We start from the raw sequence: 17,057 nt of genomic DNA, 5'->3' as shown, positions 1-17,057 counted from the left end.
CTGAACCCTGTCACTAGCCTGGAGATCCTGTCACTAACTTCCCTTTCCCGTTTGGAGGCATGCTTCGTCCATACTTAGCTGACAGGATCGTGATGATTTTTCTTATTAGTTACTAAGTAATGTAAAACATGCCTCTTTTGGGGATAGATTAATGTGTCTGACTGTGGTGACGAATTAGAATGACAACAGAAGCCATTTTATCAAGTGCCTATGATGGGCCAAGCCCTGGGAACATTACCTGCGGTGATGCTCCATTGCGCACTATCTCAGCTAACCCTCCCCAGAAACTCCGCAAAGTCCGTATTATCATTCCCATTTTACAGATGGGGAGCCTCCATGTTAACAAGATTCACTTACTTATCTATAGCCCCACAGTTTGGTATTTCTACTCAGCTGTGCTGCATTAGCACTTTAATTATGAAATCATCTATGATATACACAAAGGAAGAATTACTACACATATGGTTAAAGGAAGGCTGTGTTTTCTCTTGGCTGACATCAACTTTGGACATTTAAATTGTGTTTTTCAGAAGTAACTAGAAATACAATTTTCCTTATTCTGTTTTTGCCTCCTTTGAAGAGAATTTCACCCTTATGAAATGCCATCAGACATGTGGAACTGATTTTAGTTCAGATAATTGCCTTTTTATCCCTGTCACTTTTAACCAAGTGATTCAGGATTCAGTGTGATATATTTACTGCTTTTGCAGGAGGAGGTATGAATCTATCCCAGAGTCAAGAAGGATAGGAAACTCCAACATTAGAATTTTCCCAAAGATTTTAATATTATACATTTTGGAGAACAGCCATGGATGTAATCTAGCTTTCTAGACCTTGATTCTTTTCACTATATTTCTTTAAAAATTATTTTTAACTTGCATTACCTTAAAGCAGAATATCATGTCAACATCCCATATCAACTTCCACTCCCATGTGTATTTCTTTTATTGTTTCTTAAAACTAGATAATTTTGTCTTTTACATTTCATTCTCTGTTTTTATTTTCAGAAGTTATTGTTCCAACACCTGAAGGTTCTACCATTTTGGTTTCCAATGCCTCTTTGACCACATCAGTGCCCACCCCTGTTATAAATAGTACATTTACCCCCACAATCCTGCAGACTATCTTTTCAGTAAGCTCTGCTGAAAACAGCACATCAGCATTAGCTGATGTTTCATGGACCCAGTTTAACATCATCATTTTGACAGTCATCATCATTGTGGTGGTGCTGCTGATGGGATTTGTGGGGGCTGTCTATATGTACCGGGAGTACCAAAACCGGAAACTCAATGCCCCCTTTTGGACCATCGAGCTGAAAGAAGACAATATCAGTTTCAGCAGCTACCATGACAGCATTCCCAATGCAGATGTGTCAGGACTCTTGGAAGATGATGGTAATGAAGTAGCTCCCAATGGGCAACTGACCCTGACGACACCCATACATAACTACAAAGCCTAAGGAGCTAGAACCGTTGTCTGGATTGTTAGACCACAGTGCTCACTAAGACCACATCAGCTCCTGGGCCAGATGAGGCCTGGGTAGAGTTTGCTGAGAACGCAAAGGCATAGAGTGCATCTGAAATTTTTAGGTACAAATTTGTAATGCACTTAGCCCATTACTCTTAGTTTCCCCCATGAAGATCTGAAGCAGTCGCTGTCAATAAGGACTTGTGGTAAAGTATATTTTTGTACCAAACTACATGGGAGTATAGAAAGGCTGAACCCTGTAGTGCAGCCCACATCTACTCTGACCTCCGAACAGACTCCTGGGGAAGTGTTCACCAAACCAGCGGAAACAAGATGGAAGTGGAGGGGGAGGGACTGCTGGAAGACTTTTCATCTTCATTCCTGAGACACCTTGTTTAAAAGGAGAGTCAGGGATGATATTCCTTTTACTGTGCTAAAAGGCATCACCGAAGAAAGCTTAATGTCTGGGCTGTATCACAATAAACAATCTCGACTGTTTTTAAAAAGGGGCAGAAAAGTCTCAAGAAGATCTTTAGAAAAGCTTAATTTTTCCTTCCCAAATTCTTGCTCAATGATAGGATCAAAGCACAGAATAAGCTTCTAATGGTAGAAAGAGGAAGGCAACATCTGGGAGCAGGAAGCTGATGGTCCTCCTTAGGGTCTCAGTGTAAATGGTACATTGTCTAAAAATAAGGTCTCTTCCTGCCTCTAGAGAAATAAGGTGTATATAGTTAATGTAGCATATCTGGTCAACATTGTATTTGTATCTATTTGTAAAAAAAATCATGTCATATTTTATCATCTAGAATTTATTTGTACAGCGGTTAATGGTGTTGTAAAAAGAAAATATGGGGATCGGTTAAAATAGAGTAACATAGATGGCAGTATTGCTAGAGCTGGGACTCTGGTGACCATCCGTCATTTTTAGTCCCTCTTTGGACACTGTTGAAATTTATAAGAGGTTGAATGTTTCTAACCTTTCTTTCCCTTTCTCAGTCTCAAAGTAGAGTTATATGTTCTCTGACTTACTATAGATTCAAGCAATAGATTTTTAAGCAATTGATTGTTAAGCTGGGATAGAGGCTGCGCTCTCCAAAGCACTCCCCCGATTAGATGTTAGCCAGTCTACATATTTTACATAGATTAATGTAGAACGTATCCTCATGAAAAAAAAATGTCTCTAAATGTAGAAGATAGTCTTCCAAAGGAATTAGAAATATTTTAGTTCCAAAAGAAAAGCCATCGTATCGCTTGGGATCCCCTGTTTTCATGCCTGTGAAATATTTATATTCTTCCTCCATCCCCCTCCAAAAAAATACCTTTGAACATAGCTTATCATCCAGACTCCACGAGGTGTATACCACCTTCCTGCAGAGATACAGTTCTGCTGTCTTCTTGTCCGGTTAGAGGGTGGCTCTGGAGGTGGGTGGGTACAGTTAGTCCTTGCTTTTAGACACAGCTTTTCCCTAGAGGCCACACACTGTTGCTCTCATCTGTTATGATATTGACAGACTGTGGGTTAAGCAAGCCAGGAAAAGCAGCCAGAAGTCAAATATAGGTATTTATTAGGAAGAAGGGCAAACTGTCAAGTGGTTAGAAAAAAAAAGCAAGGATTTATTAGATCAGACCTAGGATATCCAAGTTGACAGCCTTGCCTAACTTCCCCCAAGAAAAACCTGGAATTTGGTCATCCCTCTGTAGGAGACCCCTCAGTTTTCTCAGGTTTTAGAGATGATGTTCTGGAGGATGGACAGACAAATATCTACTTCTGATAACCTGAGGTGCTCCGAATATTTGGCCGTTGCTCATGAGGGTAGAGGTTACGTGGCATTACATTATACTAAAATCAGTGACTATGGCTATAGCCCTTTGCAGTTCACAAAGCATCTTTCCATATATGTGTCCTCTGTTCCTCATCATAGCCCCCTGAGGAAGTAATTATTGTCCCCATTTTACAGATGAGGTTAAATGTCTTGTTCAAGGCTCTACAATATGTCATTATTAGGCTTGGAATCAGGCCTCCTAATTGAAGCACATGTTCTCTCAACTATATGCTAATGCAGAAACTGCCTAGCCCCAGACCAAGAAGGCTGGGAGGAAGAGTCCTGTCTGGGACTGTTTCTAACTTCTGTAAATACAAGGTATGGTCCAGGACCATACAGCTGGGAAGGAGTTTGTGGAAAGGACACAGGAGGATTACTATCTGAAGCTAGTATTGGTGATAAGAAAACAAAACCACCAGTTTGTGCTTCATTAAAGGGAACGAATCCTCCCAAGCGGGGAGGGAAAATGTGCTTTCCCCACAGCTGCTGCCTTTGCATGTACAGACCGAACACTGCACAGTTCCAAGGAAGTGTGCAAACTGACACACCTGCCTTTCTCCCAGATTGCCATCCCCTCAACGTGATGGATTGAAGGTGGTGAAGAAGAAACATTCGTTAAGTAGAAGTTAACTCAATAGAGAAAGCATGAGTGTTTGTCAGGGTCTAAGAGCCAAAGCCAAATCATCCAGATTCTGGCTATAATAGAGATTTTTTGAAACAGACCTTAAGAGATATTGCAAACATTGAATCACAAGAAACGTTAACCTCTAAGTACTGATTAACAACTCTTAGGTCATGTTCTTAATTCTTCCCAGTGGAAAAAAAAATTAAGGTCTTAGAATTTTTTTTCAACAATATTCTTTAGTGCCCCCTGCTTTTTGCTGGGGGAAGTAATTTTGCTCTAGAATTTAAATCAATCATGAAGTGATCTACCAGCAAAATCAGACTAGGAAACTAGAGGGAATATGCATTACACAATATTCATTCCTCTGAAGGCAGGATCCCTATGAACCATGGCATTCAGCACTGGGATCCCATCAGTCCTTTAGAAAGATAATATGGGAAGAATTTTTAAATAAGGATTAGAAATGTGTTTATTTTCAAATAAGGCTAGTGTGAATCTTATTGATAAATGACAGATACTGCTATTAAGTGATAATTGTATCTTCATTCATTCATTTTCATAAGCCCTGATGCATTTCTGACAGATACCGTAGGTACTGTTGTTAACTATGTCTGTCCTCCCTTATTTTCCCCTCCTTCCCTGCACTGTCAAGCTCCCAGATGTCTCTTATTAATGGAATTTCTCCAGGTATAGGGAAAAATGGTAATAAAAACTAAAGCTCACTTGTACTAAGGTCCTATGGATTTGATGTGTTACTACTCTGAGGGGTACCTGCATTTTAAGAGAGAACAGAGCAGATGTGGGATGGGAGGAGAGAGATCTGGGGGGAGAGGATTTGTACAGTGTCAGATTATAAGGCTGTTCTCTAGCCCTAACGTCCCCCAGAAAATTGGTCATTAAAGCAATACTCACTGCCCCGCTAGTTCATTTTGGTCAGCGAGTGCCTTCCGGACATTTAGCCCTTCTCGTGCTGTTTTGGAAGCAGAGAGCTAAAGCAATAGTACGTGTTCCTAAGAGCCTCAGTTGGGACGGGGTTATTAGATCACTCACCGTGGTCCTCTGTTTTTTGTAGGACACACGGTGAACGTAACAGCACTTGTAATTAACATTCCCTGGTTCTTATACTTTGAGGTATGTGGATAGGAGTTCAAGATATATGCATCTCAAGGAAAGCTCTCCAACAAAAAGTTCAGAGAAGTAAAAAGCGACCCAGTGTAACCTGTTAGAGCAAGGAAAGCATTTCTGGCCTTATGATCCATTATGATCTTCTTGGACAGTATGGGGTTTGGGAACTAACAGGAGTTTGGTGTGTGCAGGGGAGTGACAGAAGGTTAGTGGCGATTTTCCTCTTTAACCCTGAGCCAGTGACTATGCCGAGGGAAAAAGCGGGGAGAACACACCGGTTCAAGACGTCAAAAACGTCAAATGGACTGAAGGTTATGGATCGTTAAAATGGAAGTGGTTGAATGATGTTTTTTCCAAGGCAGACAGGAGCCTCCCTTACGTGTTACTTCTGCATATGCAATCACTGCAGCCGGGGTGACGACGTGAGCCACGGTAGTCCAGAGCCGAAGGATCTGCAGCTGAGTTCTCACGCTAGGCACAAGCACTCTGTCCTGCATTACCTGTCAGCCCGAGTGATTAGGGAATGTTTCTGAAACATTGAACTCGTCTGTATGTCACTAAAATTCTAACACAAATTTTTAAAAAAAACGTGTCTCCTACATACGCTGTACTAGGCTTCATGATGCATTTCTAAATTTGTGTATGATTTGAATATATGAAAAGAATTTATACAAGAGTGTTATTTAAAATTATTAAAAAAATAAATGTATATAATTTGTACCTATTGTAGATTTGTTGTTTTACTTTTTTTATGTGGTCAGATTTGTTGGAAGTCTTTTAACATAATAGCATTTATTTTCAAACCACTTCGTGAAAATCTTTGAATGCTTCATTTATTGACCATGCTTTTTGTTTTAACTTCTTTTAAATAATGTTTTTCCACTTAGGAAAAGAAAATGCCGTAAGATTCCCCCTCTTAGAACAAAATAAAACACCCTGGGAGGGGGGCGCATTTATTAACATATATCCTTGTTTGTACTTTTGCCTGTCCCCTATGAGATTCATTGGGATTTCCATGAAAATATTAAAGAAAAAATTTTTCCTCTTGAATTTCTTTTTCATACGTATAAGAAATTTTCTTTCTTCAGTGTAAATCTGAAGGGAACAATGTTCTATGCATTTATTAGACAACCTGCAACGACCGTACATCTTTTTATTATTTTGAGGTACACTTGAAGATCCTGTATTTTGACAAAGCTTAGTGGTGTTTAATGGGATGCCATCTAGAAATCCAAGGGGTATTTTGGATAAAAAAAGAGAAAGTAAGTCGGCTTTCCTTTGTGCTGAGAGCTTTATAAACTTCGGTTGGTTGCTATTTAAACTTCAAAACCCTGTTTTTCCTTTCTTTTCTTGTCACACAAGAAAATAAGTCATATTACTCTATAATCCCACCTTATATTTTTATACATGTGGTTCTATACATGTAGGTCTATAATGTATATGATTTCGGTATTATTTTAAGGAAATGGAACAAGCATGGCAGAAATCTAAACAAATTAAAATCTCAAAAGAAAGGAAATGTATGTACAATCTTAGCACACCAAGAGGAAGTATTGCCAAAAATATTACTTTTATAGTATTGAATTCATACTTTGGATGAAAGTCTATCAAAGACATTTATTAGATTGTCAAAACTGGGTGTATTCCTTTTTCATAGGAGAGTAAGATGCATATGTTTTATTATTTTTTTGAAGATTTTATTTATTTATTTATTTATTTATTTATTTATTTATTTATTTATTTATATTTATTTCTTTGACAGAGAGAGAGACAGTGAGAGAGGGAACACAAGTAGGGGGAGAGGGAGAGGGAGAAGCAGGCTTCCCGCAGAGCAGGGAGCCCGATGCGGGGCTCGATCCCAGGACCCTAGGATCATGACCTGAGCCGAAGGCAGACGCTTAACGACTGAGCCCCCCAGGTGCCCCAAGATTTTATTTATTTATTTGACAGAGAGAGAGAGAGAGAGACAGTGAGAGCCAGAACACAAGCAGGGGGAGCAGGAGAGGGAGAAGCAGGCTTCCCACTGAGAAGGGAGCCTGATGCGGGGCTCGATCCCAGGACCCTGGGGTCATGACTTGAGCCAAAGGCAGACGCTTAACAACTGAGATACCCAGGCGCCCAAGATGCATGTGTTTTACAAAAATTCCCCTTCTTCCATTATAATTAAACCAGTGACTTCAAAGTAACAATTATGTTTAGTTACATTTAAAAAGTTAGGCTAAATTCAAAACAACAAAATTATTTTCGTGAGATGGTAGGTATTAGAAGTGTAAACTGACAGGCTGAAAGATGTTTTAGGTGAATGTTAAAAAGACATAGTTTTACATGTAAGTTAGCTTTTCAAGGCAATTTTATGAAGAAATTATTGTCGTACTTATTGTACTGGCTTTCTGATACTTCCACTTACAAAATGAAAGCCATCACATTGTTAAATGTGTTGTTTGTATTAATAAGTAGGTTTTAAACCTTGGATGTTGAGCACTGAGATTTCAGACAGTTGCACAAAAAACAGGCAAAATGTTTTCCTTTGTGTTTAATAAGAGTAGGTTTGGGGTAATAAAGGAAGTGTTTGGGAGGAAATCATCTTTTGTGGTTTCCTTCTGTTGTCAGAACAACAGCTACAGTCTTCTATGTCCATACTGTTTTCTTAATCTCAGTCTCAAATAAGGAAGAATCTCAACCCTTCCTTACGTTCATTACCGTTCTAGCCCAACTATATTGGACTCATGTATAACTTCCTATAGGTGCCAGGTTATATGATGCCTTTCTCCTTTTGCTGGTAGCGTTTCTCCTATCTATAACATCCTTGAGGATATTTATTCATTTTTTGCAACCCCTAGATAAAGGAAAGTTGATCAATCCTTAATTTGTATCTCTGTTTTGCCTAGTGAATACCTCTCTTATTGCACATATTTTATTGGAAATGCTTGTTATTTTATGTCTTCCGCAGTAGACTATATTCCTTGAAACCAGGAACATTTATTCTATCTCTAGTATCTGGCATGGTGCTGGCACATTGTAGATGCTCAGTAAGTTGTGGTTTAAAACAAAAGATACTTGACAGATACAGGAGTTGCTATGGGAACTTAATGGGTGAAGTGTAAGAAATATTCATCAGGCAAGATAGTATATCTTATTTAATAGAGATGTCAGCATATGTATTTCAGAGGGTCTGAGAAACTCTTGAAATGGCATTCTGCTTTGTGAATACAAATAATTTTGTGTGTGTGTATGTGTGTGTGTGTGTGTACACATGCGTGTGTTTTCTGGAGGAAAGGTCCATACCTTAATCATGGTCTCTAAAGGATCTATGATCCCCAAAGGATTAACAACTATTTGGATAGTGATTACTCTGTGTATTTCAGTAGTAAAAACCTTCCCACTGAATGGCAATCAGTACAGCCTTGATTCAAGAAATCTGCTTCTGGGAATTCCTCATAAGGAAAAGACCTAAAAAGCAGAGAGTTCTGTGCAAAAAAAAAAAAAAAAAAATTTCCCCACAGTGTGTATAAAGTTAAAAAGAATTGGGGGGACAAACTCTAGATGGTCAACAACAGATGTGGCTTAATGCATGCACTTATTGAGATAAAATACAATCATTAAAAAGAATTAGGAAGAATGACTAAAAATAGAATCAAAGTTTAGTGGAGAAAAACAGAGCATTTTGCAGATGTGTATGCAACTGGTACAGAGTTTAGAGAAACTCTGATGTGTGTGCACCAGGACCCACATTTCAAATTCTTCACTGCAGCATCATTTGTTATAGCAAAATAATTGGGAACACCCCAGTTGTCTGTCAGTAGAAGAATGGATACATTGTCGGGTATCCAAATACTTGAACAGAATTTCGTGCAGTAGTTAAAATGAAAGAATTATAGCTGTGTATCAATATGGATGAATCTCAAAAACATAATGCCAAGGGAAAAAAAAAGCAAGCCATAGAGAATGTATTCAATATAATTTCTTTTATATAATGTCCCAAAATGGGAAATAGAATATATTGTTTAAAAATAACATACATATATGGGAAAATTATAAAGAAAAACAAGAGAACGATTAATATAAAAGTGAAGATAACTTTGGAAAAGAGAGGGGGATGCAGAGATGACCTCAAAGGTACTAGTAATGTACTTAAGAAGTGTGTGTTTACATGGGCTTTTTGCTGTATTCTTTTTTAATACTGTGTGTATATATATACACTCAAGCACACACACATACTCTGGCATATGTGTCATATCTCACAGTGAAAATTTTCAATAGGATATAAACTGGTGGATACAACATGATTTCAACTATGTTGAAAAAATAATACAAAATGTTTGGCAGGTAATACATAACTTGAGATACCTGTACCAAAAATACAATGTTCCAACTGAAACCACAGAAATACAAAAGATTCTAAGAGATTACTATGAACAATTATATGCCAACAAATTGGACAACCTAGAAGAAATGGATAAATTCCTAGAAACATGAAATCTAGCAAGACAGAATCATGATGAAATAGGAAATCTGGACAGCCCAGTTACTAGCAAGGAGATTGAATCAGTAATCAAAACCCTTCCAACAAATAAAATTCTGGCTGAATTCTGCCAAGCATTCAAAGAAGAATTAATACCAATCCTTCTCAAGCTCTTCCAAAAAACAGTAAGTGGGGGAGCTCTTCCAAACACATGTTATGAGGCCAGCATTACCTCGATAACAAAACTAGAAAAGGATGCCACAAGAAAAGAAAATTACGGGCCAATATCCCTGTTGAAGATAAACACAAAAATTCTCAATGAGATATTGGCAACGTGAATTCAACGGTATATTGAAAGAATCATACACCATGATCGAATGGGATTAATTCCAGGGATGCAAGGATGATTCAACGTTCACAAATCAGGCAATGGGATAGACCAGATTAACAAAATGAAGTATAAAAATCATATGATCAAATGGGCACCTGCCTGGCTCAGTCAGTAGACCATGCAACTTCTGATCCCGGGTCATGAGTTCCAGCCCCATGTTGGATGTAGAGATTAAGAAAATGTTTTTAAAATCATGTGATCATCTCAATAGATGTAGAGAAAGCATTTGACAAAATTCAACATCTATTTATGATAAAAAACTCTCGACATAGTAGGTATAGAGGGAAACTACCTTGGCATAATTAGGGCCATATATGACAAACCCACATCTATATCCCACTCAACAGTGAAAAGCTGGAAGCTTTTTCTCTAATACCAGGAACAGGACAAGGATGTCTGCCCTTGCCACTTTTATTTAACATAGTACTGGGAGTCTTAGCCAGAGCAATTAGGCAAGAAAAATAAATAACAGCTATCCAAATTGGAAAGAAGGAAAATAGTCACTATTTGCAGATAGCATCATATTATATATAGAAAATCCTAGAGACTCCATTAAAAAAAAAAACACTGTTAGAACGAATAAAGAAATTCGGTGAAGTTGCAGGATACAAAATCAACACACAGAAATCTGTTGCATTTCTTTACACCAATAATGGACAATCAGAAAAATTAAGAAAACAAGCCCATTTACAATTGCATCAAAAAGAATAAAATACCCAGGAATAGATTTAACCAAGGAGGTGAAAGACTTATATATTGAAAACTATGAGACTTTAATGAAAGAAATTGAAGAAGAAACAAATAAATGGAAAAATATTTCATGCTCATGGATTGGAAGAATAATATTATTAAAACGTCAATACTACCCAAAGCAATGCACAGATTCAATGTAATTGTTACCAAATCCCAATGGTATTTTTCACAGAAAGAGAACAAATAATCCTAAAATTTGTATGGAATCACAAAAGACCTTGACTAGCCAAAGCAATCTTAGGAAAGAAGAACAAAGCTGGAGCCATCATGCTCCTTGATTACAAACATATTACAAAGCTATAGTAATGAAACAGTGTGGTTTTTACATAAAAGCGGACACAGAGATCACTGGAACAGAATATAAAGTCCAGAAATAAACCCATACATATATGGTCAATTAATTTACAGCAACAAAGGAGCCAAGGATATATACAATGGGAAGAGGACAGTCTCTTCAATAAATGGTACCGAAAAAACTGGATAGCCACAGGCAAAAGAATGAAACTGGACCACTATCTTATACCGTACACAAAAATTAACTCAAAATGAATTAAGGACTTGAATGTAGGACCTGAAACCATAAAAGTAGAAGGAAATATAAGCAGTAAGGTGTTGGTGATGATTTTTTTGAATCTGACATTAAAAGCAAAGACAACAAAAGCAAAAATAAACAAGTGGGACTACACAAACTAAAAAGTTTCTGCACAGCAAAGGAAACCATTAACAAAAACGAAAGGGCAACCTACTGAATGGGAGAAAATAATTGCAAATCATATGTCTAATAAGGGGCAAATATCCACAATATACAAAGAACTCATACAACTAAATAGCAAAAAAAAAAAAAAAAAAAATCAATTAAAAATGGGCAGAAGATTTAAGCAGACGTTTTTTCCAAAGAAGACATACAGATGGCCATCGGGTACATGAAAAGATGCTCAACATCACTCATCATCAGGGAAATGCAAATCAAAGCTATAATGAGATATCACCTCATACCTCTCAGAATGGCTAGATTCAAAAAGACAAGAAATAACAAGTGTTGACATGGATGTGGAGGAAAAGGAACCCTTGTGCACTGTTGGTGGGAAGCTAAATTGGCACAACCACTATGGAAAACAGTAGAGAGGTCCTCAAAAAAACTTTTAACTTAAAAAACTTAAAAAGGATAATAGGGGAAGCTGAGCCTGTCATGAGCATGACCAGAAGGCGTGCACACGAGTTGTGTCTTTCCGCAATGTCGGCTCTCTTCAGTTGATTGATTTCAATCACAAAGCAAGGTTAACAATTATAGAGCAGGATTCCAAACCCGATGACATTTCACGAGGTGTTTAACGTGGCTTCTCATCGCACAAAGCAAAGCACAAGACAAGTCACACAACAAACAAGATAGAACAGGGGGTAGGAAGTTCAAGAACCAAACTCAAAGTCAGTCTGTGGGCGCGCAGTTGAGATAAGGCCTCGGTCCCGTCCAGGTCCATTCTCAGCACTTACTGCTTATTATGTTCAAGCAGTGAAGGATCTCAGTTCTTTTTGGAGATCGATCAGGCAGAAGCTTTGGCTGCAGCCGCTTTTTGAAGTGGTCAGACATAGAGAGATCAGTGTCTGAGGAGTCTACAGTTGGCTACAAAAATCCTCCCTTTTTCAAAGGGATTTAACCAGACTTGGGCCTTTGCAGACTTCGTTTCTGCTGGTTATCAGCTCTGAGTGTGTCATCAGCGGGTGCTGGTCTCGGCGATATCTGGTCTTAGCTGCAGTGCCCTCAGCTGTCTGCATCATTGCTTGACCGCTGCTCGACAAGTGACTCCATCGTGCTCTCCACATATTCCAATAAATTTGATGACTTAGGTAAAACATACAGATTCCTTGAAAGACACAGACTGCCAAAGCTCTCTCAAAAAGCAATAGACAATATCTGTTAGAAAATAGAATTTGTACTTAGCAACCTCCTACCAAAAAAAAAAAAAAAATCCAGGTTTAGATAGCTTCACTGGTGAATTCCATGCAGCATTTAAAGAAGAAATAATACTAATTCTACATAAACTCTTCCAGAGACAATATTTCCCGACTCATTCTAGCATTACCCTGATACCAAAACCAGACAAAAGCATCACAAGAAAACCATACTCCAATATCCCTCGTGAGCACAGACATAAATATTTCTAAGAAAATTTAAGCAAATTAAATACAATGAAATATTAAAAAGATAGTACTTCATGATTAACTGGGATTTATCCCATGAATGCAAGGCTGGTACGACATACAAAAATCAATCAACGTAATTCATACAGACTGGAAAAAAATTATATGATGATCATCTCAATAGATACAGAAAAAGCACTGGACCAAATCCAACATTGATTTATGATCAAGTTGATGATGATGAAGAAGATGATGATGGTACTCTGTCTACTCTCACGTTATCTGTTCAGTGTGATGACTGGACCATCTTCATCTGTTTAATCCCATTGCTAAGCACAGGCCCTGGTACCAAAATGAGCTCAATAAATACTGGCAAATGAATGAGCGAATCAGCTATATTGCAGTTTTTATATTGGTGGACATGGTGGAGACACATAAGCATACTTCAGTTGGTAAAGGGTTCGAATTAATGTAAGCCTGAACGAAAACCCAAACGGACTGTTATTTTGGGCAGCACCAAGTCACTTTTAACTAGGAATGTTTTGGGGGGTGACCCTGGAAGTAAACAGCACAGGATTTCCTTCCATGGAATGGTGCTGATCAAGCTCATTCGTTCAGTGAGAGAGAAATCTTGCCCACACACTGGATTGTGAATCCTCAAACATTTTGTCATGTGCTGACTGCGTAGGAAGCAAACTCAGTCTGATATATGGATGCCTTGGGTGCCCTCTCCTCCCTGCCTTTATTTTTAGTAGCTTGCAGAACCAAGAGGCTATCGCTCAGCTTTTTAATTTCCTCCAAGCATTTTCTAAATGAGCCATTGTTATCTTTAATCACCATGCGAGGGGATTATCCAGTTTCATTGGAAGAAGCTATTTTTGCCAAGAGATGAGATTCTTCCAGACAAGGATAAAGATATTAATGGTTGTCTATTAAGATTCTGTTTTAGTTGAGATAATAATTCGGGGGTAATTAAGCAAATTGTATTTGGACCAATGGACCATTAATCTCCGAAGGAATCATCTGAAATGGAGAGGCTCTTATAGTCCGGAGCAAGAATCAGAGTTTGGTGACAGTGATATTTTGAATTTCCTTAATTAAAAGGAAAAGGTAGCAATGTGAACAGGTATGGGACCTGGGTAAAGAATTAACTTTATTTCCTTATAACACGCACCTCGCCTTTTTGTCTGAAAAGACAGAGATCATCACACTATTAAATGAAGGTGTTAAAGTATCAGTTAAGGGTGACAAAGAGGAGGTCAGCACATCTAAGCCAAAGGTTGCATTAGTAGTTGACAACCAAATTTCGCCGAGTTTCCCAGCAACCAACAATGTCTATTACTTAGCTGTTACCATCTAATTAAAGGAGGCGTACTGGAACGTCAGCAGAAAAATCTCTTTAACGGAATTCTAAAAAAACAACCCGTAGCAGTACGAAGAGCATCAGCTTTCTAAGCAGAGCAATGCGGGTCCCAGTGCAGCCCTCGCAACCATCGGACCTTGGAGAAGTTAATGAATGGCTCTTAGTCCTCCTGTCCTTACCTGTAAAAGGGATGATGCTGAACTCAGGGTTGCACTGAGATTAAATCAAACCTTACACGGGCAGCACCCCGGCTCATGCTATGTCTACCATGAATGATACTTCCTTCATCCCTCCCTTTTGTTTAAGAGATCTTTAATAAAAGCTTTACCCACCCCAACGTGCCCCCCCCAAAAAAAGCCATATTATTCTTTCTGTAATGAGTGGGGGGATTGGACTGCGGACCAGGTAGCTTGTTTTCTGAGTAGAAAACCAACCCACAGCCCAGTATTGGAGTAAGGCCACTCCTTGGTTTTAGGTATTATTTGGAGTGAAACCAAACAGTTTTCTAAGTTGAATTGCCGCTGTTTTTGTGTTTTCAGCGATGGGGTGGGGGGCAGGATGGCATCCATAGGGGGCTGAGTGTTGTAGGCATCCTTGTGGTCCTACCAAGACAAATCTTTAATGACAGAAAGTGGACTAGTGGTTTCCTGAGGTGGAAGGGATATTCAACTGCATCCCAAGGGAGGTTTTGGGGTGATGGACATGCCTTATATCTGTGTGAATATAGTAGCCACTGGCCTCATGTGGCTGTTAAATTTAAGTAAGATCAAGTTTTTTTAAAAAATTCAGTTCCTCGTTCACATAACCACATTTCCAGGGTTCAAGAGCCACACACGTACAGAGTTCCTTTGGGCAAGTCAGAAAGGATGCCCCTTCTTTGGAATGGATTCATCTTGATTAATTCCACTATCTTTTCTTGCCTACAGCTCTTGCTGCTTTCCATATTCAGATGTGCAGCTGGGAAGGGTGCTGGAAAGTTCTCCCTGGATAATTTTCCCAAAGCCTTTGACTCTCTAATAGCCAACCTCTGGGTTTAGACACAGGGGGATCTGGCTGTGGTACTGAGGATGATCAATTATGGGAGATTTTGATTTGGGGTGTGTCTAGGCCTTTTGTAAGTTTCCAACAAGCTCAGAAGCATCAGCTTTTGGGAACTGGGAGATTGAGGTCCAGGTTCCTTTTTCTGTCATTAGCTTTTGCTGTGTGACTTTGGGAAAACTGGTTCATGTCTGGAGCCTCAATGTCCTTATTCCTAAAGGCTAACAAACTTGTTTGTGTGTGAGAAAGCATCAAGGGATGAAAAATGTGATACGGGCTTTGTAAAGAGTGTTGTATCAAACAGTGATTTTATTTCTGCTGGACTTAAAAAGTGAGGGCCTTATGCACATATGATGTGAACAAGTTTGTATTTTCTTTTGCAGGGAATGGATCTTGCTTATAAAACACCTTTCCCCAGCCCCTCAGTCAGAATAACTCAGTTTCTTCTCTTTGTGCCCCTAAAATCTTACTGTTAGTTTTTTTAAAAGATTTTATTTATTCATTTGAGAGAGAGAGAGAGAGAGAGAGAACAAGCAGGAGAGGCAGAGGGAGAAGCAGGCTTCCCACCGAGCTGGGAGTCCGACGTGCAGCTCAGTCCCAGGACCCTGCGATCATGACCTGAGCCGAAGGCAGACACCCAACCATCTGGGCCACTCAGGCGCCCCTGTTAGTTTTCTTATACCAGCAAAGTATTGAAGATGTTTTACTTTGATTTTTTATTATGCATTTTCACCAGCTTCTGAAGGCAGGGGTAGCAGGAGCTCTGTGAAAGGCACCGCGGCTTCGTGATTAAGAGGGTGGGCTTTCGAATGAAGTGCTGGGTCCATCTGGGTCCATCTCTCATCTCCTCCACCTCACTGCTGTGTGGCCTGGCAAATCCCTCTTCTGTCTGAGCCTCAGTTTTGTTAACTGTAAACTGGAGTATAATCTGTCCCTGTTTCATACGGTTAATATAAGGATTGAATAGAGTGTTGATTAACACATGTCCAGCACATAGAAAGAGCTCATCAATACACAGTAACTAATATCAGTTATTCATGGAACATCAGAGCCAAAGAGGCCCTCAATGTTGCAGTCTGATGCACCGAGTTTACAAATAAGAAAGCAGGCCCTGAACATTGAATTAGCAGGTCTATGGTCATATCCTGTTGATGTGTGTTACCCTCTATACCTGCTGCTCCCTTGTTATGGAGTGTTTTTCGTTCCTCTTTCCATCTTGAATCAAAAGTCAGGACTTGAAGTGAATTTGACAAACCGGCATTGAGCACTGACTCTGTGCATGGCCTGGGACTCGTTTGGGCCCAGATGGCATCATTGGCTTAGTAACCCAGCATGCTCTGGAGAAGACAGTGGGTGCTTAAGGACTGCTGAGGGGGAGGGTTGACTGGGAAGAGCTCCTGAGATCAAGGGGCTGGGGGGACATGCTAGAAATTCTGCTGGCCTTGGGACCAGTCAGACCTGGGTCTGGAACTTGGCACACCTATGTATTAGAAGGGCAGCTTGGCAAATCTAGGACAATTTGTGTAACAAAAGAAATAGGGATAGTAAAGGATTATAACCCATCAAATAAAGCAAACACCCATAAGTCCATATGGATTTCAATAAATAACTAACTGAGGGAGAAGAGAAAGCTCTTTCTTCCAGTAGAATTCCAGTTAAAAAATATAGAAGGAGGGGCGCCTGGCTGGCTCAGTTGGTGGAGCGTGTGACTCTTGATCTTGAAGTTTCGACTTCCAGCCCCACACTGGGTGGAGAGATTACTTAAAAATAAAATCTTTACAAAATATATAGAAGGAAAGATGAAAAGAGTAAATCACCAATTGGTGAATACACAGTCATTATTGTTTTAGGAAGGAATTATCCATGGATGC

The 17,057-nt window shown here is 39.2% G+C and overlaps 1 protein-coding gene across 1 annotated transcript in view; it reads left to right on the top strand.

Annotated features, from left to right (window-relative positions):
* The window catches only part of MEGF9 (multiple EGF like domains 9), an 83,145-nt gene extending 77,385 nt beyond the window's left edge, over window positions 1-5,760 (top strand). Inside the window, exon 6 of the mRNA XM_028107590.2 lies at window positions 1,008-5,760. Coding sequence (XP_027963391.1) covers window positions 1,008-1,459 — 452 coding nt within the window. The 3' untranslated portion in view covers window positions 1,460-5,760. The remainder of the gene's footprint in view (window positions 1-1,007) is intronic.
* The last annotated feature ends 11,297 nt before the right edge of the window (window positions 5,761-17,057 follow it).

This window comes from Eumetopias jubatus, unplaced genomic scaffold, assembly GCF_037043125.1.
Source record: "Eumetopias jubatus isolate StellerSeaLion01/CBP00866 unplaced genomic scaffold, mEumJub1_p1.0 scaffold_15, whole genome shotgun sequence".
NCBI lineage: Eukaryota > Metazoa > Chordata > Mammalia > Carnivora > Otariidae > Eumetopias > Eumetopias jubatus.
This window is presented reverse-complemented; position numbering and strand designations above follow the sequence as displayed.